Source organism: Mandrillus leucophaeus, unplaced genomic scaffold (genome assembly GCF_000951045.1).
Source record: "Mandrillus leucophaeus isolate KB7577 unplaced genomic scaffold, Mleu.le_1.0 Scaffold557, whole genome shotgun sequence".
Classification (NCBI taxonomy): Eukaryota; Metazoa; Chordata; class Mammalia; order Primates; family Cercopithecidae; genus Mandrillus; species Mandrillus leucophaeus.
The window spans coordinates 1,663,456-1,690,262 of NW_012105997.1; the positions used below are offsets into that span (position 1 = coordinate 1,663,456).

The 26,807-nt window shown below is 46.3% G+C and overlaps 2 protein-coding genes across 3 annotated transcripts in view; one reads left to right on the forward strand and one right to left on the reverse strand.

The window, feature by feature from the left end:
• Positions 1-13,280, forward strand: part of MKI67 (marker of proliferation Ki-67) — a 32,595-nt gene extending 19,315 nt beyond the window's left edge. Inside the window, exons 12-14 of the mRNA XM_011998119.1 lie at positions 554-7,386; positions 8,269-8,712; positions 10,693-13,280. Coding sequence (XP_011853509.1) covers positions 554-7,386; positions 8,269-8,712; positions 10,693-10,758 — 7,343 coding nt within the window. The 3' untranslated portion in view covers positions 10,759-13,280. The remainder of the gene's footprint in view (positions 1-553; positions 7,387-8,268; positions 8,713-10,692) is intronic.
• Positions 13,281-17,495: 4,215 nt separating this feature from the next.
• The window catches only part of PTPRE (protein tyrosine phosphatase, receptor type, E), a 99,594-nt gene continuing 90,282 nt past the window's right edge, over positions 17,496-26,807 (reverse strand). The window contains exons 19-21 of one of the 2 annotated variants that reach the window (XM_011998120.1): positions 24,905-25,040; positions 20,397-20,505; positions 18,251-18,280 (exon numbers count right to left, since the gene is read on the reverse strand). In XM_011998120.1, the coding sequence (XP_011853510.1) occupies positions 20,431-20,505; positions 24,905-25,040 (211 nt within the window). In that variant the 3' untranslated portion in view covers positions 18,251-18,280; positions 20,397-20,430. Of the gene's footprint in view, positions 20,506-24,904; positions 25,041-26,807 lie in introns of both variants that reach the window. The other variant, XM_011998121.1, reaches the window with a different exon arrangement.

Below are 26,807 nucleotides of genomic sequence, written 5' to 3' on the forward strand. Positions count from 1 at the left end.
TCTAGGTGGGAGCAGGCCCGGGATGAGTGTGAGATGGGAGATGAGAATCTGTCTAATCTCTCATTTGGCACTGGTCACTGTGTTCCTGTCATAGAGGGAACAGCTTGCTACCCTGAAGATGTTTGTGGTAGGTAAATATTTCCTGTGTAATATGGACCCTAACCACACAAGGATAATCCATGTTATTTTATTGGTAATTTAAGGCAAGAAACAGCTGTTTGTTTCTGATGTTTGAAGGAAAAAATGCCTGTATTTTCATCAATGACACAGGGCATGGCAACCTTTGGAGGATCCTTCTTAAGCAATATTTTTACCTTCTATAATCATTTCAGCATCTAACTTGCTTAATGATGACCCCACTATAGCACCAAATAATATTATTCTTAATTGTGCATGGCTTTTATAAAACAGATTTATAGACATATAAGTAGCCTCGTTGTTAAGTGAATACGAAGCTGAATATTTAGTTTTTTACTATATTTTATGAGGCTATAATACTCGATTGACATGAGACACTAATAGAATGTATTTATTGTATATGTTTTTATTTCAGGAGGAAATGCGTTCTTCAGTGCACAGAATTCAGCAAAACAGCCATCTGATAAATGCTCTGCAAGCCCTCCCTTAAGACGGCAGTCTATTAGAGAAAATGGAAACATAGCAAAAACTCCCAGGAACACCTACAAAATAACTTCCGTGGAGACAAAAACTTCAGATACTGAGACAGAGCCTTCAAAAACAGTATCCATCGTAAACAAGTTAAGAAGGTCTATGGAGTTCAGAAATATACAGAAGCTACCTATAGAAAGTAAGAGTGAAGAAACAAATACAGACACTGTTGAGCGCATCCTAAAAAGATGTCAGAAGGCAACACTACTACAACAAAGGAGAGAAGGAGAGATGAAGGAAATAGAAAGACCTTTTGAGACATATAAGGAAAATATTGAATTAAAAGAAAATGATGAAAAGACGAAAGCAGTGAAGAGATCAAGAAGAACTTGGGGTCCGAAATGTGAACCAACGTCTGATCTGACAGACCTCAAGAGCTTGCCTGATACAGAACACACGAAAGACACGGCATGTGGCCAGGATCTCCTCCAAACCCAAGATCATGCCAAGGCACCAAAGAGTGAGAAGGGCAAAATCACTAAAATGCCCTGCCAGTCATTACAACCAGAACGAATAAACACCCCAACACACATAAAACAACAGCCGAAGGCATCCCTGGGGAAAGTGGGTGTGAAAGAAGAGCTCTTAGCAGTCGGCAAGCTCACACGGACGTCAGGGGAAACCACACATACACACAGAGAGCCAGCAGAAGATGGCAAGAACATCAGAATGTTTAAGGAGTCTCCAAAGCAGATCCTGAACCCAGCAGCCTGTGTAACTGGAATGAAGAAGTGGCCAAGAACGCCTAAGGAAGAGGCGCGATCACTAGAAGACCTGGCCGGCTTCAAAGAGCTCTTCCAGACACCAGGTCCCACTGAGGAATCAATGACTAAAGAGAAAACTATCAAAATAGCCTGCAAATCTCCACCACCAGAATCAGTGGACACTCCAACAAGCACAAGGCAACGGCCTAAGAGAGGTATCAGGAAAGCAGATGTAGAGGAAGAATTCTTAGCACTCAGGAAACTAACACCATCAGCAGGGAAAACCATGCACACACCCAAACCAACAGGAGGTGATGAGAAAGATATTAAAGCTTTTATGGGAACTCCAGTGCAGAAACTGGACCTGCCAGGAACTTTACCTGGCAGCAAGAGACAGCTGCAAACTCCCAAGGGAAAGGCCCAGGCTCTAGAAGACCTGGCTGGCTTTAAAGAACTATTCCAGACTCCTGTTCTTACTGAGGAATTAGTGGCTGCCGGCAAAACCACTAAAATATCCTGCAAATCTCCACAGCCAGACCCAGTGGACACCCCAACAAGCACAAAGCAACGGCCCAAGAGAAGTCTCAGGAAAGCAGATGTAGAGGGAGAATTCTTAGCATTCAGGAAACTAACACCGGCAGCTGGCAAAGCCATGCACATACCTAAACCAGCAGTAGGTGAAGAGAAAGGCATCAACACATTTGTGGGAACTCCAGTGCAGAAACTGGACCTGACAGAGAACTTAACTGGCAACAAGAGATGGCCACATACTCCTAAGGAAAAGGCCCAGGCTCTGGAAGACCTGACTGGCTTTAAAGAGCTCTTCCAGACACCTGGTCATACTGAGGAAGCAGTGGCTGCTGGCAAAACTACTAAAATGCCCTGCAAATCTTCTCCACCAGAATTAGCAGACACCCCAACAAGCACAAGAAGGCAGCCCAAGACACCTCTGGGGAAAAGGGATGTACAGAAAGAGCTCTCAGCTCTGAAGAAGCTCACACAGACCACACACACAGACAAAGTACCAGGAGGTGAGGATAAAAGCATCAAAGCATTTAAGGAAACTGCAAAACAGAGACTGGACCCAGCAGCAAGTGTAACTGGTAGCAAGAGGCAGCCGAGAACTCCTAAGAGAAAAGCCCAACCCCTAGAAGACCTGGCTGGCTTGAAAGAGCTCTTCCAGACACCAGTATGCACTGACAAGCCCACAACTCATGAGAAAACTACCAAAATAGCCTGCAGATCTCCACAACCAGACTCAGTGGACACACCAACAAGCTCTAAGCCACAGTCCAAGAGAAGTCTCAGGAAAGTGGATGTAGAAGATTTCTTAGCACTCAAGAAACGAACGCCATCAGCAGGCAAAGCCATGCACATACCCAAACCAGCAGTAAGTGATGAGAAAAATATCAACGCATTTGTGGGAACTCCAGTGCAGAAACTGGACCTCCCAGAGAACTTAACTGGCAGCAAGAGACGGCTACAAACTCCCAAGGAAAAGGCCCAGGCTCTAGAAGACCTGTCTGGTTTTAAAGAGCTCTTCCAGACACCAAGTCACACTGAGGAATCAATGACTAATGATAAAACTGCCAAAGTAGCCTGCAAATCTTCACAACCAGACCCAGACAAAACCCCAGCAAGCTCCAAGGGACGGCTGAAGACATCCCTGGGGAAAGTGGGCGTGAAAGAAGAGCTCCGAGCAGTTGGCGAGCTCACACAGACGTCAGGGGAGACTACACACACACACACAGAGCCAACAGGAGATGGTAAGAGCATCAAAGCATTTATGGAGTCTCCAAAGCAGATCTTAGATTCAGCAGCAAGTCTAACTGGCAGCAAGAGGCAACCGAGAACGCCTAAGGGAAAGTCTGAAGTCCGTGAAGACCTGGCCGGCTTCAAAGATCTCTTCCAGACACCTGGTCACACTAAGGAATCAATGACTAATGAAAAAACTACCAAAATATCCTACAGATCTTCACAACCAGACCCGGTGGACACCCCAACGAGCTCCAAGCCACAGCCCAAGAGAAGTCTCAGGAAAGCAGATGAAGAAGAATTTTTAGCATTTAGGAAACGAACACCATCAGCAGACAAAGCCATGCACACACCCAAACCAGCAGGAGGTGAAGAGAAAGACATCAACACATTTACGGGAACTCCAGTGCAGAAACTGGACCCGCCAGAAAATTTACCTGGCAGCAAGAGACGGCTACAAACTCCTAAGGAAAAGGCCCAGACTCTAGAAGACCTGACTGGGTTCAGAGAGCTTTTCCAGACACCATGCACTGATAACCCCACGACTGATGAGAAAACTACCAAAATACTCTGCAAATCTCCACAACCGGACCCAGTGGACACCCCAACAAGCACAAAACAACGGCCCAAGAGAAGCCTCAAGAAAGCAGACGTAGAGGAAGAATTTTTAGCATTCAGGGAACTAACGCCACCAGCAGCAGGCAAAGCCATGCACACGCCTAAACCAGCAGTAGGTGAAGAGAAAGTCATCAACACATTTGTGGGGACTCCAGTGCAGAAACCGGACCTGCCAGGAAACTTACCTGGCAGCAAGAGACGGCCACAAACTACTAAAGAAAAGGCCAAGGCTCTAGAAGACCTGGCTGGCTTCAAAGAGCTCTTCCAGACACCAAGTCACACTGAGAAATCAATGACTGACGACAAAATCACAGAAGTATACTGCAAATCTCCACAACCAGACCCAGTCAAAACCCCAACAAGCTCCAAGCGACGACTCAAGACATCCTTGGGGAAAGTAGGCGTGAAAGAAGAGGTCCTACCAGTCAGCAAACTCACACAGACGTCAGGGAAGACCACGCAGACACACAGAGAGACAGCAGGAGATGGAAAGAGCATCAAAGTGTTTAAGGAATCTGCAAAGCAGATGCTGGACCCAGCAAACTATGGAACTGGGATGAAGAGGTGGCCAAGAACGCCTAAGGAGGAGGCGCGATCACTAGAAGGCCTGGCCGGCTTCAAAGAGCTCTTCCAGACACCAGGTCCCACTGAGGAATCAACGACTGATGACAAAACTACCAAAATAGCCTGCAAATCCCCACCACCAGAATCAGTGGACACCCCAACAAGCACAAGAAGGCGGCCCAAAACGCCTTTGGGGAAAAGGGATGTAGAGAAAGAGCTCTCAGCCCTGAAGAAGCTCACACAGACCACACACACAGACAAAGTACCAGAAGGTGAGGATAAAAGCATCAAAGCATTTAAGGAAACTGCAAAACAGAGACTGGACTCAGCAGCAAGTGTAACTGGTAGCAAGAAGCAGCTGAGAACTCCTAAGAGAAAAGCCCAACCCCTAGAAGACCTGGCTGGCTTGAAAGAGCTCTTCCAGACACCAATATGCACTGACAAGCCCACAACTCATGAGAAAACTACCAAAATAGCCTGCAGATCTCCACAACCAGACCCAGTGGACACCCCAACAATCTTCAAGCCACAGTCCAAGAGAAGTCTCAGGAAAGCAGATGTAGAGGAGGAATTCTTAGCACTCAGGAAGCTAATACCGTCAGTAGGGAAAGCCATGCACACGCCCAAACCATCAGGAGGCGATGAGAAAGACATGAAAGCATTTCTGGGAACTCCAGTGCAGAAATTGGATCTGCCAGGAAATTTACCTCGCAGCAAGAGACGGCCACAAACTCCTAAGGAAAAGGCCCAGCCTCTGGAAGATCTGACTGGCTTCAAAGAGCTCTTCCAGACACCAGGCACTGACAAGCCCACGACTGATGAGAAAACTACCAAAATGCCCTGCAAATCTCCACAACCAGACCCAGCAGACACCCCAGCAAGCACAAAGCAACAGCCCAAAAGAAGTCTTAGGAAAGCAGACGTAGAGGAAGAATTTTTAGCACTCAGGAAACTAACGCCGTCAGCAGGCAAAGCCATGGACACACCCAAACCAGCAGTAAGTGATGAGAAAAATAACACATTTATGGAAATTCTAGTGCAGAATCTGGACCTGCCAGGAAATTTACCTGGCAGCAAGAGACGGCCACAAACTCCTAAGGAAAAGGCTGAGGCTCTAGAGGACCTGGCTGGCTTCAAAGAGCTCTTCCAAACACCAGGTCACACTGAGGAATCAATGACTGATGACAAAATGACAGAAGTATCATGCAAATCTCCACAGCCAGAGTCATTCAAAACCTCAAGAAGCTCCAAGCAAAGGCTCAAGATATCCCTGGTGAAAGTGGACATGAAAGAAGAGCCCCTAGCGGTCAACAAGCTCACACGGACATCAGGAAAGACTACGCAAACACACACACAGCCAACAGGAGATAGTAAGAGCATCAAAGCATTTAAGGAGTCTCCAAAGCAGATCCTGGACCCGGCAGCAAATGTAACTGGTAGCAAGAGGCAGCTGAGAACTCGTAAGGAAAAGGCCAGTGCTCTAGAAGACCTGACTGGCTTCAGAGAGCTCTTCCCAGCACCAGGTCACACTGAACAGTCAATGACTGTTGACAAAAACACAACAATGCCCTGCAAATCTCCCCCAGCAGAACCAGCAGACACTGCCACGAGCACAAAGAGATACCCCAAGACACATCTCAGGAAAGAAGTGAAAGAGGAGCTCTCAGCACTTGAGAGGCTCACACAAAGCTCAGGGCAAAGCACACACACACACAAAGAATTAGCAAGTGGTGATGAAGGCATCAAAGTATTTAAACAACGTGCAAAGAAGAAACCGAACCCAGTAGAAGAGGAACCCAGCAGGAGAAGGCCAAGAGCACCTAAGGAAAAGGCCCAACCCCTAGAAGACCCGGCCGGCTTCAAAGAGCTCTCTGAACCATCAGGTCACACTCAGGAACCACTGACTGCTGGCAAAGCCACTAAAATACCCTGCAAATCTCCCCCAGTAGAAGTAGTAGACACCACAGCAAACACAAAGAGGCATCTCAGGACACGTGTGCAGAAGGTACAAGTAAAAGAAGAGCCTTCAGCAGTTAAGTTCACACAAACATCAGGGGAAACCACGGACACAGACAAAGAACCAGTAGGTGAAGATAAAGGCATCAAAGCAGTGAAGGAATCTGCAAAACAGACACTGGCTCCAGCAGCAAGTGTAACTGGCAGCAGGAGACGGCCAAGAGCACCCAGGGAAAATGCCCAAGCCCTGGAAGACCTGGCTGACTTCAAAGACCCAGCACCAGGTCACACCGAAGAATCAATGACTGATGACAAAACCACTAAAATACCCTGCAAATCATCACCAGAACTAGTAGACACTGCAACAAGTTCAAAGAGACGGCCCAGGACACGTGCCCAGAAAGTAGCAGTGAAGGAGGAGCTGTTAGCAGTCGGCAGTCTCACACAAACATCAGGGGAGACTGCGCACACCGACAAAGAGCCGGTAGGCGAGGACAAAGGCATGAAAGCATTTAAGCAACCTGCAAAGCAGAAGCTGGACGCAGAAGATGTCATTGGCAGCAGGAGACGCCCAAGAGCACCTAAGGAAAAGGCCCAACCCCTAGAAGATCTGGCCAGCTTCCAAGAGCTCTCTCCAACACCAGGCCACACTGAGGAACTGGCAAATGGTGCTGCTGATAGCTTTACAAGTGCTCCAAAGAAAACACCTGACAGTGGAAAACCTCTAAAAACATCCAGAAGAGTTCTTCGGGCCCCTAAAGTAGAACCCGTGGGAGACCTGGTAAGTACCACAGACCCTGTAAAATCACAAAGCAAAAGCAACACTTCCCTGCCCCCACTGCCCTTCGAGAGGGGAGGTGGCAAAGATGGAAGTGCCACAGGAACCAAGAGACTGCGCTGCATGCCTGTTCCGGAGGAGATCGCGGAGGAGCTGCCAGCCAGCAAGAAGCAGAGGGTTGCTCCCAGGGCGAGAGGCAAATCACCAGAACCCGTGGTCATCATGAAGAGAAGTTTGAGGACTTCTGCAAAAAGAATTGAACCTGTGGAAGAGCTGAACAGCAACAACATGAAAACCAACAAAGAGGAACACAAATTACAAGACTCGGTCCCTGAAAATAAGGTGAGAGGAAGTATTACAGCGTCACCCAATATCATCTTGGATAGTTGTCAGTTTCTGTGTTATACTTTGCATGTAACCTGACGTTATAAGTGGTTATCATTTCCCAGATGGGTTTCATTTAACACAGTGAACAACTGCAGGCCATGGTAAAGAATCTTCTTGGGACCTATAGAGGGAACAGACTAATTTGGGAAAAGAACGAGTCAAAAATGATAAAATGATTAATGCAAACTTAGAAGAGTTTCTCAAGAGCCAAATGAGTAATGTTCATCTTCATATGTTTGAAAAATTGATCAGAGGATAGGTGGGTGGTTCAGTTCTATGTTCCAGATACTGTCACCAAGACCAGGACTGGGTTAAAAATAATATCTATGTCACTATTTTAACTATCAGAACAATATCGATAGGGAGTGTGTATTCTTGAGAAGGGGGAAACTGTCCGGACTGTTAGAGAGGTTCCTACTGCATCCGGAAAAGTTTGGGGAAACTCCAGAAATGGCAATTTCCTATTCTGCCTTAGCAGTGATGGTTAAAGGAATAGGAGTTCATTTACTCTCTGTAAATGAATGAATAATGGAGCTTCTTTCTATAAACTGTAAAAATTAGATTTGATATATGTCTTTTTAGGCATTGTTATTGAAATTTATCCTGAATGCCTTATTTGTAATTTGTCAGCAGAGACAGTCATTTCTCCATAGGAACAAAGTACCAAGGCATTACCTTGACTATCTTAGATGACAGGTTTCTTAGAAAATTCATCAGTGTGTAATTTTCAAATGATTTCTCCTTTTAGTTTACTGTTGTTGATTGTTCTCCCTGTTGAATTTTGAAGTTTGTTTTACTAATTATTGGAATTTTGTGGATGTCTTCTCATTTCTTTAGGGAATATCCCTGCGCTCCAGACGCCAAAATAAGACTGATGTAGAACAGCAAATAACTGAGGTCCTGGTATTAGCAGAAAGAATAGAAATAAACAGAAATGAAATGAAGCCCATGAAGACTTCCCCAGAGATGGACATTCAGAATCCAGATGACGGAGCCCGGAAACCCATATCTCGAGGCAAAGTCAGTGAAAACAAAAGGTGCTTGAGGTCTGTGAGACAGAATAAGAGCTCCCAGCCTAAGGTGGCAGAGGAGAGCGGAGGGCAGAAGAGCGCAGGGGTTCTCATGCAGAATCAGGAAGGGAAAGGAGAAGCAGGAAATTCAGACTCCATGTGTTTGAGATCAAGAAAGACGAAAAGCCAGTCTGCAGCAAGCTCTTTGGAGAGCGAATCTGCACAGAGAGTAACGCGGAGTGTCAAGAGGTGTGCAGAAAATCCAAAGAAGGTAAGCCGTGTACTGTTTTCCGTTTTTAAAAGAAACAGTGTTTTGATGTATTTTTTTGCCCAAGGTTGCAAAGGCAAACAAAAAGCATTATTTTCAACAGCATTCTGCCAGCTCCCAGTTACATTCATGGAAGGAGCATTATCCTAAGATACACGTTTTGTCATTTTAGTTATATTTTGTTGTGTCTGCTTTGGGGATTCCACTTCAAACAGCAAATTCACATTATGAAGACTTTCTTCAGAAAGAAAAGGAATTTGTCTAGTGGCTAATTGACTGCTTATGATGTACCTCATGATACAATTGCAGGTAGCTGTCTTCAGCCTTTCTGTAGTGCAAAAACACCTATTGAAACAGAAAAGTTCTTCCCCCCCCCCCAAAAAAAAACAAACTATTGAAACAGAAAAATGTCCAAGGAATTCTTTGGAAAGGTAGAAGGAACAGAGGTTGGGGTGGCCCTGAGACACACGCTGACTATGTGAGAATTCCTGATCAGTGGGGAGTGCTTCTGCCCTCCAACCCTCCTCCAGCCAGAGACTATCTAAGCTAATGAGCTTTAAGTGCTACTGAAATCACATCAAGTTTAGCCACACATAATTACAAGCATGTGGACAAATCGATAAGAATGATTCAATTCCATTAGTGTTCTTCTGGGGAATACTTGGTTTAGCTAAAATAAAAATAGGTTGAATTGCTCCCTGTTTGTGAGTGGTAGAAATGTAATTCTTAGCACACACAAAATTTGGACCTAAAACTACCATATTCTGAGTTCAGCAAACAAAACTGATGTAGCAATAACCTCTTCAGATACAGAATTCTGGCAAGTACAGCTGTCCAGACAGACCTTCAGCACAAATTAGGAAGCTTCAACTGCCAAGAAGAGGAAAGATTCCCCAATACCTGCTGCATAGCCAGGCAGCCAGTGGAGGCAGAGGGCTTGTGTGTCTGGATGGTGGGCAGGAAGTCCTAGTGGGGAGATGTCCATAGACTGTTCCAGAGAGGGAAGAGGGGAGGCTCAACAAGGACACTGATGCCCACACAGGTGTCCTAAGTCAGAGACTACTTCTGGGGCAGGCTGGAAGCAGAAGACATCTGACAGTGCCAGACAAGGTCCTAGAGACCACAGGGACACCAGGGATGCAACAGCTGATGTGGGTGAGCACATTCACCCGTCCAGTCTTACAATAAAACACAGGCTCTAGGCGCTCACCGAATTCACAGTCTGGAAGGTGCTGCTTCATCAGAATGAAACAAAAGAAGGGTGAAAGCAAATCTTTTAACTAGGATGATTCCTAAACACAGAGCAACCAGGCCCAAGGCTGAGCCAGGCCCGGTGTGTTCTGCCAGGGGCGTTCCAGCCTCTTCTCACACACAAGCACCCAGGAGACGTCCAACACATACATGCTCCTCTATTGCTGAGTTCTTCGGTGGGTGTCGGTGGTCCTAGAAAATGCATATATAACAGATTTTTTCCAGTAAGAAGCTTATAGCCATGCTTTTCACCATGGTCCCTCCCCCTTAGCCAAGAGGTGAGAACTCCTGCAAGAGTGAAGGCCAAGGCAGATCCCCTGCGTGCAAGTTGGGGATAGTTCTGTCTATGGGAGCTGCTTGGTTTAGAAGACCCAAAAGAGTTAGTCCTGGTTGGATTCACTTTTTCTGAGTGACATTTTTTAGTTTGTGAAAATGTGTGCATTGATGAAGAAATTTTGTTTTATTATGTATTAGCTTAAAATGCATTAGGAACTTTTGTATGAAAAGATCACATTATTTAAGTGTAAACTGCATAATAAAAGCAGTTCAAGTCAAGAAAAACAACGTTAATGGAATATATTTTAAAACTTATTTCCAGCCTTAACATTCATTTTCTACACCTAAGGACTAGCATAATACCTAGTAAGCCTTTGACGTTTTGCAGAGGAGGTCGATTACAAAAATGGGTGTTTAAATTACTTAAGAGATCTTTTTTTTTTTCTTCCCACACAGGCTGAGGACATTGTGTACGTCAAGAAAATAAGAACCAGAAGTCACCGGGACAGTGAAGATATTTAACAAAAAAAATCGAACTGGGAAAAATATAATAAAGTTACTTTCGTGATAAGTTCTAATACAGTTTTTGTCATAAATTACAAGTGAATTCTGTAAGTAAGACTGTCAATCTGCTTAAGGGAAGAAAACTTTGAATTTGCTGGGTCTGAATCGGCCTCGTAAACTCCACTGGGAGCACTGCTGGGCTCCTGGACTGAGAACAGTTGAACACTGGGGGCTTTGGGAAGGAGTTTGGACCATGCTTTGCTCTCAGCTTTGCGGAATGAAGCCTTGAGGTCTATCATCACCCACAGCCACCCTACAGCAGCCTTAACTGTGACCCTTGCCACACTGTCATTGTTTAAATGTTTGCCTGTGTCCTCCAGGGCATGATGGCAGGAACATCTATGCTCGTCTGTCCCAGCACTGAGCAGGCACTTGGTAAACATGAATGAGAGGGTGAGTGCACCGATGAATGGAGCTTTTAAGATCTGTCTCCAATGGCTAGGCCCAGGGCATTTGCTCCCCACATTAAGGCAATTGGACATCTGCACAGGACAGTCCTATTTTTGGTGTCCTTTCCTTTCTGAAAATCAAGTGCTTTAGAGAATGACTTGTGAGCACATCTTTAGGGACCAAGAGTGAGTTTCTGTAAGGAGTGACTCATGGCTTGCCTTTGTCTCTCGGGAATACTTTTCTAACTAGGACTGCTCTCACCTGAGACATTCACCCGCGGAATCTCAGGGTCCCGGGCTGTGGCACATCATGACCTCAACCAGGCTGCTCATCTCCAGCTTCCCTGTCATTGAAAGCTTCAGAAGTTTACTGATTCTGCTCCTGCCTGTTCTCTTTCTGACTCTGACAGCCCAATGCCAGCCGGTATATGAAGTGACACCAGTACTCTGAAAAGCATCATCGTCCTTGGAGGGACTGAGCACTCAGCCTTTCAGCCACGATTTCAGGATCGCTTCCTTGTGAGCCGCTGCCTCCAAAATCTCCTTTGAAGCTCAGACATCTTTCTCCAGCTTCAGGCCTGTAGACATAACTTGTTCATCTCCATTTACTTTCCAGTTTGTCCCCTCTCCTCTCTGTATTCCCCAAATCAGAGAATAGCCCACCATCCCCCAGGTCACCTGTCTGGACTCCCCATTCACCCACTTTGCCAGGTGTAGGTGAGGATAACACACCAGACAGGGTAGCTGTCCCCCAGCAAGTGCCCTGTGTGGTCATTGCACCCCCATCTCCACGCTTGTCTCCCCAGTGTCTGGCGGGGAGCCACGTGACATGAATATTCGCTGAAGGAATGCAGAAATCAGTGGTACTGACTTGTGCTGTATTGGCTGCCATGATAGTGTTATAACAGCATCGTCCATGATCATAAGGGAGAATGACATTCTGCTTGAGGGAGGGAATAGAAGGGCAGGGAGGGGACATCTAAGGGCTTCACAGGGCTGCAAAGAGTACGGGGATTGCGCCAGGGCAGAACAAGGGAGGGTATTCAAGGAGGAGCGGCTCTTAGCGGAGGCACTTTGGAAGGTGTGAGGCATAAATGCTTCCTTCTAGGTAGGCCAACTTCAAAACCTTTAGTAGGAATGTTGCTATGATCAAGTTGTTCTAACACTTCAGACTTAGTAGTAATTATGAACCTTACATAGAGAAAAATTGTATCTAGCCATATGCCTGTGGAGTGGAATATTTTGTTTAGTAGAAAAATCCTTTAGAGTTCAGTTCTAACCAGAAATCTTGCTGAAGTGTGTCAGCACCTTTTCTCACCCTGGTAAGTACAGTATTTCAAGAGCACGCTAAGAGTGGTTTTCATTTTACAGGGCTGTTGACGGATTAGAAACGTTCATTCAAGGGCTACCGCTGTGTTTAATAGATGAACACCACTTCTACACAACCCTCCTTCACTTTGTATGGTGGGGAGGGAGGGAGCTGACAAATACTGCCCATTGCCCTGGGCTGACTACATTTGAGAACAAATACCCACCCATTCCCACCATGGCATGGTAACTTCTCTGAGCTTCAGTTTCCAAGTGAATTTCCGTGTGATAGGACATTCCCAATAAATAGAAGCTGTTTTTACTTTTTCGCCTCCCAGGGCCTGTGCGATCTGGTCCCCCAGCCTCTCCTGAGCTCTCTTACTCAACTGTACCCACTGTCTCCTGCCTGCCTTTGGCAGGCATCCCCAGCCAGCACACACTCCCTGCTGTTTTCACTGCCTGGAACTTTCACTCCGGCCCCACCAAGATCATTGCATCCAGTCCTGAACTCAGCTTAAGGGCGGCTTCCTGCCTGTGGGCTACCTCACCCCATGCCTGTCCTCCAGGCTCGGGCAGGTTCGTAGTTTGCCTGAAATTGTTCTGTACCTCTTTGTAGCACGTAGCATTGTGGACACCAAACCACTAATTGAGTTTCTGGCTCCCCTCCTGGGGTTGTAAGTTTTGTTCATTCATGAGGGCCGACTATGTATTTCCTGGTTACTGTATCCCAGTGACCAGCCACAGGAGATGCCCAACAAAGTGTGTGATGAAATGGTCTTAAAACCCACGGTATTTTTATTATAGGGAGAGTGGGGAAAGAAACTAAGTGTGGGTGGGGCGACAGGCCAGTGTAAGAGAGACTGATTCATTACGTTCCATTTTCATTTCTACGACTTGACTGGATGGTCATTTTCTCTCTTGGCCAATAAGTCATCGCAGCCACTTTTAGTCCTGCAGGAATGGCCTGCTGTGTTTCGAGAACTACCTGCAACCACAGCCGTGTCTGCTTTGTTGGAACAGAGGTGCTGAGTTGAGGGACGGGGATTTGACCCAGGGCAGCCCCAAGTCAGCAGATGAAAATACATGCCCTGACTTTCCTCTGGCAACCCTGATTTGACATGGATCCTGCGAGTGAATTTGCTGGCAAGTTCCAAGGGCAGGAGCCTGCAGTAGGTCAGTTAGTCCTGAAGAAGAGGTCTTTCTGTTGTAGTGAGATAAAAGTTTGCAGGTGGGTGCATCTAGGGCTCCTCACCATCTGGAGAGGCTGAGGAGGAAGGGAGGGAGAGCCATGCTCAGTGGTCAGTTTGGTCAGGGAAGAGGGGTCAGGCCCCAGCCCACATCCTGGGCTGTCATTGAGAGTCAACATGGCAAACGGCGACTCCATAAAGTCAGCTGTAGCTACTTAACTAAATGATTTTCTCTCATTTTTTTGGAAACAGGGTCTCACTCTGCCTCTCAGGCTGGAGTGCAGTGGTGCGATCTCTACTCACTGCAACCTCTGCCTCCCGGGTTCAAGCAGTTCTCGTGCCTCAGTCTCTTGGGTAGCTGGGATTAGAAGCGCTTGCAACCATGCTGGTTAATTTTTTTATTTTTAGTAGAGACAAGGTTTTGCTATATTTCCCAGCCTGGTCTTGAACTCCTGGCCTGCCCAGCTTGGCCTCCCAAAGTTCTGGGATTACAGGCATGAGCCACCATGCGTGGCCTTCTCAAGTATTTTTAATGTGCCACAGTGTTGTTTAATAACAGCTCAAAGAAAGGGCAAGTTACGCAGAGTGGCTGAATTTAGAAGGGCCACAGCAGCATAGGGGTGTCCTGGGTTGGAATTCTGTCTCTTCTATCACCTCCAACCTAACTTTGGTCTAGTTTCATATCCTCTGGAAGCCTCTGTTTCTCAGCCCTTGAGAGGATATTGTACAGATAATACCCATATAAAGGGCCCAGCACATAGGTGCTCATGGAATGAGAACTATTTGTGTATATGGCTCACTTTTTAAACCTAAAATACATATTTTGAAAATAAGAAAAGAGGAATGAAGTGAATATGTTGATTGTTACTATCATAGTCGTTCTGGGCTAATTGTTATAATGTGCTTATGCTTTCATCTTAATAGTGATTACTAAAAAACCACTGGGATTTTCCGTGCTCATTCAGATATCCTCTCTAATCACAGCATTAGTGCTCACCACAAAAGGGCCCCAAAGAACCGCTGTTGTGTTTGTTGGCCTCTGTTCTGAATGGTGTCCGTTTGCATCTTTGAGGGAGGTTTTGCTCAGGAAAGGGCTATTAGTGAGGGCAGGATGCTCTAGGCAACCTCGGACAGGATTCAGTGGTTGGGAAAAGAGGGGCAACCCCACACCTCAGCCACATGCTGGCCGCTCGGTGACACAAACCTCCAGGTGCACGGTCATTGGCAGACACTCCTGCAGGTGGCAACGCAGCCACATCAGGATGACATAACTTTCATCCATGGGGCTTTTCTGGATGGAGTGGGGATGTGTTACTTTCAGAAGGAGGGCACTGTCATGTAACCTCAGCATCCAGAGCAGAGCCAAATGTGAAGCTCACACCTCGGTCCAGCCTCTGCCGGGGCCTCTGAGTGCTTATAGCAAAGGCTGCTGGTCCATATGCAAGAGGGAAACAGGTTTTGGTTTCTAAGGCACAGATGGGCTCCTTTAGCCTAGAATTCTGGAGGGGAACCTGATCCTGTGAAGTGTTTCTTGAAACTTGGTGTGATCCCTGGAAGAAGCCCAGAGTCTTATTTGAGATGAGACTAGGATGTTGCCACAACATGCTGGGTGACAGTGTCGGTGCATTACTTGGTGCTGCTTCCTGGCAAGTACATTAAACAGCTGTCAGAGACGCTCTGATAAAGGAACAGAAGGGGCACAGTTATAATAGGAAAAACAAAGGGTTAGTACCTGTGTTTTCAACAGACTGACAATAAACAAGATAATAATAATAATAAAAGATTGACAATAAACCAACAAGGAAAACTCAATTGGCACAATGAGGAAAATGGATGAAACTCTGAATGGTGCTTCACTGATGAAACATAAATAACGCATGTATGAAAACATGCTCAACCCAATAGAACTCTGAGACATGCAAATTCACATGAAGTCTGATTTTTTTTTTGCCTCTCGGGTGTGCAAAAACTAAAAGGTTTGCTAATGTCCTGGGTGAGTGACTTCTAGGGAGACAACGCCATCATGCCCTGTTGGTGAGTTGGTGCCTGGGAAGATCCTTTGGAAGTGACAATTTGGTGTTTTCTACTTAAATTTAAAATGTGCATGCCCTTTGACCTGGAAACTTCACTTCTAGGGAATTCTCCCATAGAACTAGTCTGCACATTAGCAAACATACACAAATGCAGGAGTATTCATTATACAATTGAATTATAGAATTGCAGTGTGGAAACAAGTTAATGTCTGTCACTGGGGAGGTGGAGGTGACTCTACAGACTTCATTATATTTATACTGTGGAATGCCAAGCAGCCATTACACAGAAGTAGGTAGCTCTAAGTGCTGACATGGCCAGGCAGGATGTTGACCAAAGAGGGCCATCTGCAAAACTGCCCATATGTGGCAGATTTAGTCACTTGTAACATACAGTGCTTTCACATATTAACCTCCTTAACATCAGGATTATCACAAAATTGGTGGGATCTTACAGGAATAAATGGCAGTATTCTTGCTTTCTTAGCAGAACATAAAGTGATTTTGACAATGGTAGTCGTGGATTTGATGATATACCAGGAGTTTGACTGTTGTTCATAAAAGCAAACAATGTATATGTTTCTGGAACTATACAGATTTAAATTGCAGAGTGTTGTCTGGAGATGTACTCCAAAGTTATCAATGGAATGAGATGGGGAGAGGAGTCAGGAAACGGGCTAAATGCTCTTGGTGTATTTGTTTGATTTGAATGTTTGTAACAAACATGTCTCCCTATATTGCTGGTATTGCCCCATCCTTTGAGACAAGAGGCAGTTGGCTCTGTTAGACCCTGGGCCAAGTGGGAGACCAGCTGTGGGCACTGAATGTGGTGGTGGCAGTGTGAGATCTGGCTGGGGCATGGCTGTCTTGAGCCCTGGAGCTGCCCTCCCAGCAACCCAGCAGATGGCCCGAGGCCCCCCTGGGATGAACATTGCTCCTCACTGACACACAGCTGCCACGCCCAATATGCAAGCCATTAGAGGCCAAGCTTGGGAGCTTGGTGACCACAGCAGATGCCTGGATGTTGTGTGTCACTGTCCCTGGGCGATCCTCTGATTTTGGCAACAGTAGGCCCACAAGTGGGGCATGCATGTGCCAGGGAGCTGGCAGCCCTGGAACCAACCTTTCACCTGGTGGATGAGAGCTGTGGGTCAGCGCTCCAGCATCCTGCTCCTTCATACATGAGATGTGGGGAGACCCCTGGAGCATCTCTGCAGAGTGGAGTTCCCAGTGTGGTCTCAGGAATGCTCCTCTGAGTGGCTTGCTGAGACACACACACTCATTGGTGCCATTGGCAACCTGCCTGTCTCTCCTGAGGTCCCTCAGCACTCAGTGTCCTATCTGTGTGTTTCTGTTGATAGGAGCTGCTTTTGAGGCTGGTCTGGCAAGTGCACTTTTGCAGACCTCAGCTCCTTCTGAGGCACTGGTCTCAGGCAGTGCTATTTGGGTTCATTGGCCCCTGGTGAATGCCCAGTTGGTGACTTACTTTATGCCTCTTCCATACTTCCTTTTCCTTGGATCCCTCTGCCCCTCCCCACTGTGTCCAGCTGTGCCTGCACCTTCATATGTTCAGGTCTGCTTACCCCAGGGGAAGGGCCAAGACCACATCCACAGCAGAGTGGACGCTGCTTGTCTAGGATGGGACATTGGGACCCACAGACTCATAGGGAGAAACCAGTAACAAAAGGGCCCACAACAGCAAACCCCATCTTATAGCAGGCAATTTTTTTTTTTTTTTGCACAGGAATAAAAGTAAGAGATCTGAAGGAAAAGACACAGGCTGGTAGTCAAAGTAAAGGTTTATCCTCGCATCAGAATGGTTTAAATCTTGCAATTTGCATATACAAAGAATTCAGCAACATTCACTGGCATTATAATCAGAGCAAGATCAAATTATAAATGTAATCAAAGAAAATATGATAGTTGAAACTGTAATAACATACATATATTATAAAGATTGCACATAAATTAAACACAACTTGGTTAAACAAACAAACGAAAAAGTATCCGTAATCATACACTTAAAAGAATAACATGGGTATGTCTCCAAATGCTGAAACACAGGTGTCAGGCTCATTTTAAAAAGTGTTTAAAAACACGTAAAAATACCTTTTGAAACACCGGTATGCATTCTTCACTCGTATAGCACATGGAGAGAAACCATAAAGGCAGTCACACAGTGACCAGATCACACACAGATCAGAATGGTCGTCTTCTAATCACTATTTGGCATTTGAACCCAACTGCATGCAACAAAGGAAAATGTGAAAGGAACAACGGTGTCGGCACTGGGCTGTTCGGGGCTGTTTTGTTATGTACAATGGACTTTCTTTGACCGAAGGAAAGAAGAGATGAACTTTCCAGGTTGCACGGAGAAGATACTGAGTCCCCCAGGGGTTGATTCCCCCAGTGTGAGTTGCCCTAAGGCCCAGGAGATTGCGTGAACTGGGACCTTGGTAGAGGCCATGAGACTGTAATGACTTCCCCTCTAAAGGGGAATGCTGCCCCGGACGGACAGCGGAACGGAGAGTCCTTTGTCCCGGGGAAAGTGGCTTCTCCTTTGTTCCTGGGATGGAAAAGGTTTGGGAACAGGCAGAACCCCTGCAGCGGACACCTGGGGTTGCTCTAAGGGGACAGGATAAAACGTGAGCAGGGCCCTTTCCTGAGGGCACCCTGAAAAGGTCTACCTTAAAGGTACTTCTTGATACAAGAGATGCCGGTTAGACCATTAAAGGGCTTCAAGGATTCTGACAGAGAGCTCCTAGACATGAACCAAAGCCTGTGCCCCTCTACTTTGACTTCAAACTCTCAAATATGACCAGAGAAATGTCCCCTTCATTGTAGCAAGCTGGCTCTGTTTCTAGGTTCAGGTGCTGAACAGAAACTTACTTCCCTCTCTTCTCCTTCAGTCAAAAAAAGGCTTTGGGTTTGGAATTTTAACGATGAAAACAAAAGGGACCTGGTGAACCTCAAAAAGCTCCATTTTCCTCTTCCACCGAGATGCTGAATCATTGTACAGAGAAGGAGAGAAGAGCACATTCAGCAGTGTGCAGCCCGGGCGTGCAGCTGGTGAGGATGGCGGTCACGAAGTGCGCTTTCGTCCTTCCAGCTGGGCACCAAGTCTTGCCCTTGGATGGGGCTCGGAGTCATGGAGTGGGCGAGAAGCTTGATTCCCTGTGAGCCTATTATGGAACAATAATGTGTCCTGGGTTGCATTTGCACACACCATCAATGAATAGGGACGAACACTGCAACACGAGGGTGCGATCAGTTATCAGTGAAAATGTCAAATAAGGCCTTTATATAGCTTTTAGGAAACAAAAAACGTACCAAAAATGCACGTGTTAAATGCTTTTAGTAGTAAGGTAGGCCAGATATCTCTTTGTTTATATTGTGCTCATCTGCTAGGTACCTAATGGCCATAGAAAGATAACTGCTATAAAATTCAACGTTGGTACATTCACACCCATTCTTTTTTTTTCCCCCATCAGCCAATCTTATCTGGCAATGGGATCGTTACTGTTATCCAGGGTCAATGGTCTCAGTAGTATTTCCATTCAAAAATAATTTAGCTTTTAGATTAAGGATTTCTCTTTTTCTTTTATTAAACATTGAAAGGGGGGACTTAAAAAAAATGGTATAAATCTAGATTTTAGGGATTCTTTTCTTACAAACAATCTTAGCTTTTTACAAGAAATGTTTAAATACCAAAATGTTGCTCAGAAAATTTAAAGTTTAATTGCCTGTGGTTATTCTACTGTTTCTATCCCAATGTGTGCTCCTCTGTATTACGTGTGTAAGATGCTCAGTTCATCTGAACATTTGGATGGGACATTTCATGTTGAGCCTCCAGGCATAGCACTGGAGCAGCACAGGCTGCTGTGGCAGAATGGGAGGGGAGAATGGGAGAGGCAGCTGGTTTGATTTTCTGAGGGTTGTCTGGGCCAGACAGGCAGCTGGACAGCAGGTGGTGCTTCGGGGTGCAACTCTGATGGCTGGTTTTGTTGTACCCAAGGCCACGGGTCCATGGGACCACCCGGCATTTACATCTCTTCTCATCCAGCCAAGATGGTGTAGACACAGTCTTGATGGTGTAGACACAGCATTTTTAAATATTACTTATAGTCGCCGGCTACTCTAGTGTGTTTTAGACCTGGATCCAGGTTGTAAAGATTTTTTCATCTTTAAAATGTAAAGATAAACCACATGGGCCGGAACTGAGAACTTTACAGAAGTCCCCATTTACATTGTATCATCACGAACAGGTTGCTTTCCAAAAATGCTGCTGTTCGGGGTTGTGAAATCAGTGTTAGGAAAGTGCATTTTTAACTGACTTCTGAGTCCTCAACTGTTTTCTTAATATGAGCTTTGTGTTTACTATCTTGCGGGGGCACACTTCGCATATTAAGATTACAACATTTAAAGGTGTTGAATGTGTGAAATTAAACCATATGAATCTAATGAAAAATTAATATATTTACTAATATTAGCAGAAATATATATTTTATGAGATATTATTTGACCTTAATACATTATTCCAATTTTTAAAAAGCATATTTAAGATTTAACAACTTTATAGCAGGTGGCCTTTAAGGCATAACAAAATATATACAGAGAAATTAGGGAAGATATTAATGTCAACTATGAAATAAATTAACATGATTTTTACAAAATATACTGACCATTAAATTAAAAAATATTTTAAGGCAGGAATCTTCATTTGAAATTAGCATAATCAGAAAATATATCAATAAAATCTTGTACCACTTTGTAGCAGAATTCATACTGTTCCTGAAAAGACAAACAAGGACACATTAAAATGTTATTCCCAAAAATATATTTGATTTAATCAGGAGAGATAGTCAAAAACAAGGCATCAATAAGTGTGACTATTCATTAAAATACCATATACCTTTATGCACATCATAATTGGTTTTTAGGCACATACAGAATTCCAAATAAAGCTATGTTCCTACATCGAATGTGTCAGTTAGTATATTAACATTTCAAGTTAGTGTATTTAATGGACTGAGTAAAATGTCTGTAGCTTTCACATTGAAACTGGAAAACAACTATTTTTGAATTGAAAAAAAAAAAAAGAACCAGGCCAGGTGCAATGACTCAACGTCTGTAATATTAGCACTTTCAGAGCCTGAGGCAGGAGGATCACTTGAGCCCAGGAGGTTCAGACCAGCCTGGGCAACATGGTGAAACCCCATCTCTATCAAAAAAGATAGAAAAATTAGCTGGGCATAGTGATGCACACCCATAGTCCCAGCTACTCGGGAAGCCGAGATGGGAGGATTCCTTGAGCCCAGGAGGCAGATTGCGGTGAGCCAAGATTGTGCCACTGCACCTCTGCACTCCAGCCTAAGTAACAGAGTGAGACCCTGTCTCAAAAAAAGAGAGAAAGAGAAAAAAAAAAAAAAAATCAGAGTACTAACATTGCCAGATAAATTTCATAAAGTAAGAAAGTAATCTATAAAAGTTAAATAAAATGCACATCTAGATTATTTTAAAGCCTAAATTTACTATACAAGAAGGACATTGTTTTACATATAGGCTGGTCCTCCCAGACCCCTGGGTGAGATATTTGAGCTTGGGGCTGGGATAGGGGCTTGGGAAACTGGAGAGGCCAAGAGCTGTCCTCAGCACCTCCCTGCTTCTTTCCAACACATTCGACTTGGGCTCTTCTTAGCACACGGTGAACAAATATCTAGATGCTTTTGGATGGAAAGACGCCAAACAGCTAGCTTAGCCCTTCCTGAGTCCCGGTCTGGCCAGGATGGGAAGGACCTGGGTTTTCCAGAGAAGGAAAAGGTGAGCCTGAAACTTTGCTCCTAAATTTGCATGAAGTTGTTGGAGGAGCCAAGACCAGATTGTAGGGTCCTCACTTCTGGCTCCTAAGACACGCAGCTGATCACCCAGCCTTCAGAAGGAAAAGGAATTGAATTCCTAGAAGGAATTCTCAATAAATATACAGGCTCTCTTTAAAGAGGCAAACAGCTTAAAGCAACATCGACTTTTCCAACTTAAAGCAACATCAACCGAATATCAACTTAAAACAACATCGACTGAATATCAAAGCTGGCTCAGTCTGGGATGGAAATGGAGATGATCACTAATTATTCTGTTTTCATAGCAAACACAGCAGCTAACTGCTGACCATCCCATGTTGTCTTGAGTACAAGTGACTGGGGCCAGTGATGGACGAAGTGTACTTTGGAGTGTGCTGGGATGATACAAGCCACACCTCAGGTCACAGACAGACATTTCTGGTCAAGCCACAGACTCCAGGAAAACAGATGTACTTGCGGCCTTTGGAATGTCAGTTCCAACCAAAGCCTACCTAGGATGCTGGAAGCAAGTCTTCCCTGAGTGCTCAGCAATTGGAAACTGGTTCTGGGGCCACTGTGCCCACCTGCAGGGCTAAATCAACCTGCATGTCAGCCATCATCTCTTTATTCAAAGATGTTTTTGCGCCTGTGTTTTTTTTGCCAAAATATCCCTGCCAAATGTGAGGTCTGGCAGCATAGAGTACTAGTTAAGCCCTTCCCTTCTGGAGTCAGATAGAGTTTGAATCTCATTCTGACACTTAATACTTGAAAATCTTGGGCAGGCTTCTCAACCGTCCTAACTGGAGGTGCCTGCAGAACACTCCTTGTGAACAGAAGCAGGCACAAGGGCAAGCAGCTGGTGAAATGAAATGAGAAAGACGTCTGTAAGGCACCTGGTGGCACTGCACCCAACACCTGACGGTTATTTAGTGACTCACTTCTCCCTCATTCGTTTGCTGATTCACCACTTGCTCTGGAGCCCTCACCATGGGCTGGGCATTGGACTAGACCCTGACTCTAAAAGTCAGGTTGCAAAGTGCTCTGTCAAGCTGTTACCAGGCAAGAGAGCACGGGTGACAGCCACACAACATCTGAGGGCAGCTTCCCAGTCAGGGAGCATGGAGGGGCAAGCTGGGGTCAGGAAGAGCAGAGCTGAGACGGGAGGACACCTGGAGGCTAGATGGTCTCGAAAATAGAATATATTGACCAGACCAGGCAGATTAATGAGAGCTGTGAGTCCCCAAAAAGACTAGGGAAACGCTGTATGCTGCTGCTTAGAGAAATGGTCTTTGCTACAGGTCGCTGGGCACGTCCCAGAGGCCAGGCACTAGTAGAGCCCCTGATGTACTTAAAGCAAATTTCACACAGTGATTCTAACACACCACCTAACCATTCTAACACACCATCACCCCTATTTTCCACAGAAAGGAACTGAAGCCCAGAAAGTGGAAGGAGCTTGTCCAAGTTCACAGAGCCCCGAGGGAGTCCAGCTGTGAATCTGGAGGACAGTGGAAGCCGAATCTCTGCAGGGACACCTGCTGTCTCTTTCATACTGAGGTGGCTGGGCAGGCAGGACGAAAGCCACTTGCACTGCCTGGGGAATCCTGCGTAAAATTAACAACAGGAAAGAAACCAGAGAGTCTGGCTCATAGTTTCAAAACTGGATTTCTTTTTGAGAGGTTCTTGTTAAGTCTTTTTTATTTAATTAATTAATTTTTTTTATTTTTTTTGAGATGGAGTCTCACTCTGCTGCCCAGGCTGGAGTGCAGTGGCGCGATCTTGGCTCACTGCAACCTCCACCACCCTGGCTCAAGCAGTTCTCCTGCCTCAGCCTCCTAAGTAGCTGGAGTTACATGCATGTGCCACCATGCCCAGCTAATTTTTGTATGTTTAGTACAGACAGGGTTTCACCATGTTGCCCAGGCTGGTCTCGAACTCTGAGATCAAGTGATCCGCCCTCCTCGGCCTCCCAAAGTTCTGGGATTATGGGCGTGAGCCACTGCACCGGGACTCCTGTTAAGTGTTTATTAATTACTATTGTTATTTTGATTTAAAACCTCTCTTGGGCATGGTCTGTCACTTTGTCCACTTGCAAAACTGTTGTAGTTTGTGTATTCCTGCAGCGTGGACTATCAGAGGCAGGCGTGACCTCCAGGAGGCATGAATCAGGCCTCCAGCCTCTTCCCAGAGCCCTCAAGGACTGGCAGTGCTGGGGCCAGGGCTCCGGGACCAGCAGGAGAGCCCTAGGTGCCTTGCTTCTCCCATCTTTTTCAGCCACCCAGGTATCCATCCTGGCACAGACGGCAGAGACTTAGGAGGGAGAGGGACCCAGGAGGCACCCAGCTTTCTAGTCCACTGGCTCTCAAACCTGTATTCATTTTGAGACCACATTGTAGGGGGTGTCTTTCAATATAGGGATCCCACCCCCAGAGATTCCACCTAATTGGTTTGAGGGCGGCTTGGGCAATGGAAGACGGTAAACGTGCCCAGGTGGGTCTCCTGTGCAGTCAGGGTGGAGAACCGCGCTCTAGCCCAATCGGGGTGTGGATGGACAGACCCGCCCTCAGCTCAGGTGTCCTCACTCCCGCTGTGCTTTGCTGTGAGGCGGGTGTGGAAGGGCCTCCTTCCCTCCTCTCTATGCACAGGGGCTTGGGTGAGCCAGGATTGTTAGCGTGGAGAGTGAGCAGGCAGGGAGGACAAGTCTGAAGTGGGAAGCTTTGGGGAAAAGGATGCGTTGTAACAGGCTTTAAAATTGTACTCGCTGGGTGAGTGGCAGGAACTATAGTCGTATTTGGTGAGGAGGAATCGCTTCTGAAAACCAGAAAGCAGGAGTCCTTGAAATGAAGGCGAATGTACGGGGAAAAGTATTCATACATTAGAGGGATTCCTGCAGCCCCTGGACAGTATCTGAGGTTGAGTGAGACCCAGGCAGGGAAAATAAGCCACATGGACGAGTATAACATTGAAATGAGAGGTACCAGGATTTTAAATTTCAGTGCTGCTTCTGAACTTGATAAGAGTATGTTTTTCAGTGCACACAGGAATCTCGCAGAATGGTTCACTTTGACACAAAAGCTCCTATCCTCAGTGCGTCTCTCCAAGTGGTCTCAGACATTGAAACTGGTGGACAGGCCCCTCCTCCTGGGTCTTGCCCAGAAGACACCCAAGTTACAGAACCCAAGGAAGGAGGGCTCTGCAGAGGTTTACTGCGAAACATTGCAGCTGGCCCTTTTCCCTGGAATTTTACCTTCCCACCTCCCCCATGTACTTAAGGTCCTTTAATGAAACATGTATCAAATACAACATGAAATAATTCTCCACTCTTCTGGTAACATCCTTATTCAGATTCTTACCAGGGTTTGCACCATATGTGGTCTCTGAAGTCGTAAACTCTTCACAGCTTGAAATACATCTAAAAGTCCCTCGGCTTTTACTCGCTCCAAAATGTTGCTGAGAGCTATGAATGTACCTGTTCGCCCAGCTCCGGCACTGCAGAGAAAAAGTGCTTAATGCAGATCATCCGACTTGCACTTGGGGATGAGAAACAGAGAGCTGACAACCAACCCCTGCATATCAGCACTGAAGCAACAATCGCTGAAAATGATCTCAGTTTGACTGAATTTTTTTTAGATCATTTGTATGTAGCTTAGCTTCTGAGCAAGATTTAGCAAACGTAAAATTCCTAAAACACCTCCCTAATTACAGTAGAGCAATATTTTATAAAATGAGTCAGGACCAGTGACAAGTTTTTAAGCAAGTGTCACCATTTCCCCTCTTCCTTGTGTAGGGCAATGGTTCTCAAAGTGTGGTCCCTGGACCAGCAGCATGGTTGGCACCTGGGAACTTGTCAGAAATGCAAACCCTCCCAGCTCAGGTCTAGGGAGGAGGTAATCCTGGCATACCCCCTCCTTACTGTGCCGGGGGTGTCGGTGATGCTGAAAGGGAGGGGCAATTTAAGGACATTCACAAGCAGAAACAGTCAACTGACACTTCCCAGCAAGGCCGATTTGAGTCACCTCCATTTACCATGGTCATTTGCTGACAAACCCCACCAGAGCAGAGCCCAGGTCCCGGTAGGAGAGCCCGGGTGTACTGGGCTGGAGGAGGTGGGGTGGACCGGCCTCTTCCAGCAGGTCTTCCGGAGACGCCGGGCTGCCCTCCATGCTCCATAATCTCACGTGTGGGCTTATTCCAAGGCCTCTGGCCTGCCGCAATGATCAGTCCCACATCTGCCTTCCCACAGGTGGGATCTTGTACACCTCTGCATCTCTTGTGCCCCATGGAACTCATTTCGAGTTTATCCTAAATGACTACTTGGAAGGCGCCAGGAAAACCAAAAACCGAGGTGTGTGCTCCACCTACTGGCCAGGCCAGGAGTGCACCCCGGCGAGGTCCAGGCAGGGAGAGAGCTCTGCCAGCTATAAGGGGTGGGACAGTGGGTGGGGGTGAAAGGCAGTCACAAAGGGTGGGCACCACTGGTATGAGACAAGAAATGGAACTGCAGTTTTAGGAGCACATTAGCACCACCTAAGGATAGAACACCCCAAGCTCCTGCTTGAAAGAACCTTGCCAGGTGTCAAGGTCCCTGCCAGTAGAAGTGTACAGCAGGATCAGAACCACAGAGGCACAGAAGGCAGGCGAGTGGGCGGCCCGTGGGCTTGGCCAGATTTGTGCATCTGCCCTCAGGAATGCTGTGTTTCACGCCTTCATCTGCGGATTAAGTGGTGTCCCACGTGCCCTGGGTGTCCCTCTGCCTTTGGGCCTGACTTGGGAGCCAGGCTGAGGCTACAGGACCAGCGTGGCTACAATCCCAGCTGGGACTCCTCATATGGCCAGGAATCCCAGCCAACGGGAAAGGGCGGGTGTAGGCACAGCAGCCCAGCCAGGCAGTCTCTCAAAACCTGCCCAGGAGCTTGAAGTCGGGAGTGTGCTCCTCCGAGCTCTGCCTGGCAATTTTTGATGACTTCAAAAGCACATGGAAATGTGTGTTTGAGTGGTTTCCCAACTCCTCCCTCTGAAGTGCATTCTGCATGTATGTTAAGATGACATGTATGCATCTTATGTATGATACGATGACATGTATGTACTTAAGTGAAGCCGTGTGTGCATGTGTGTAAGGAGAGGTAGAGAGGGGACTCTAGGAAATACCATGGCCGGGGCAGTGACAAGGCTCTGCTGTCCACAGCTGCGGGTACTGGGGACATGCAGCCTGTGTCCACCCCACCTGGGGGGCTTCGGGCTGGGGGCTCACCTGCA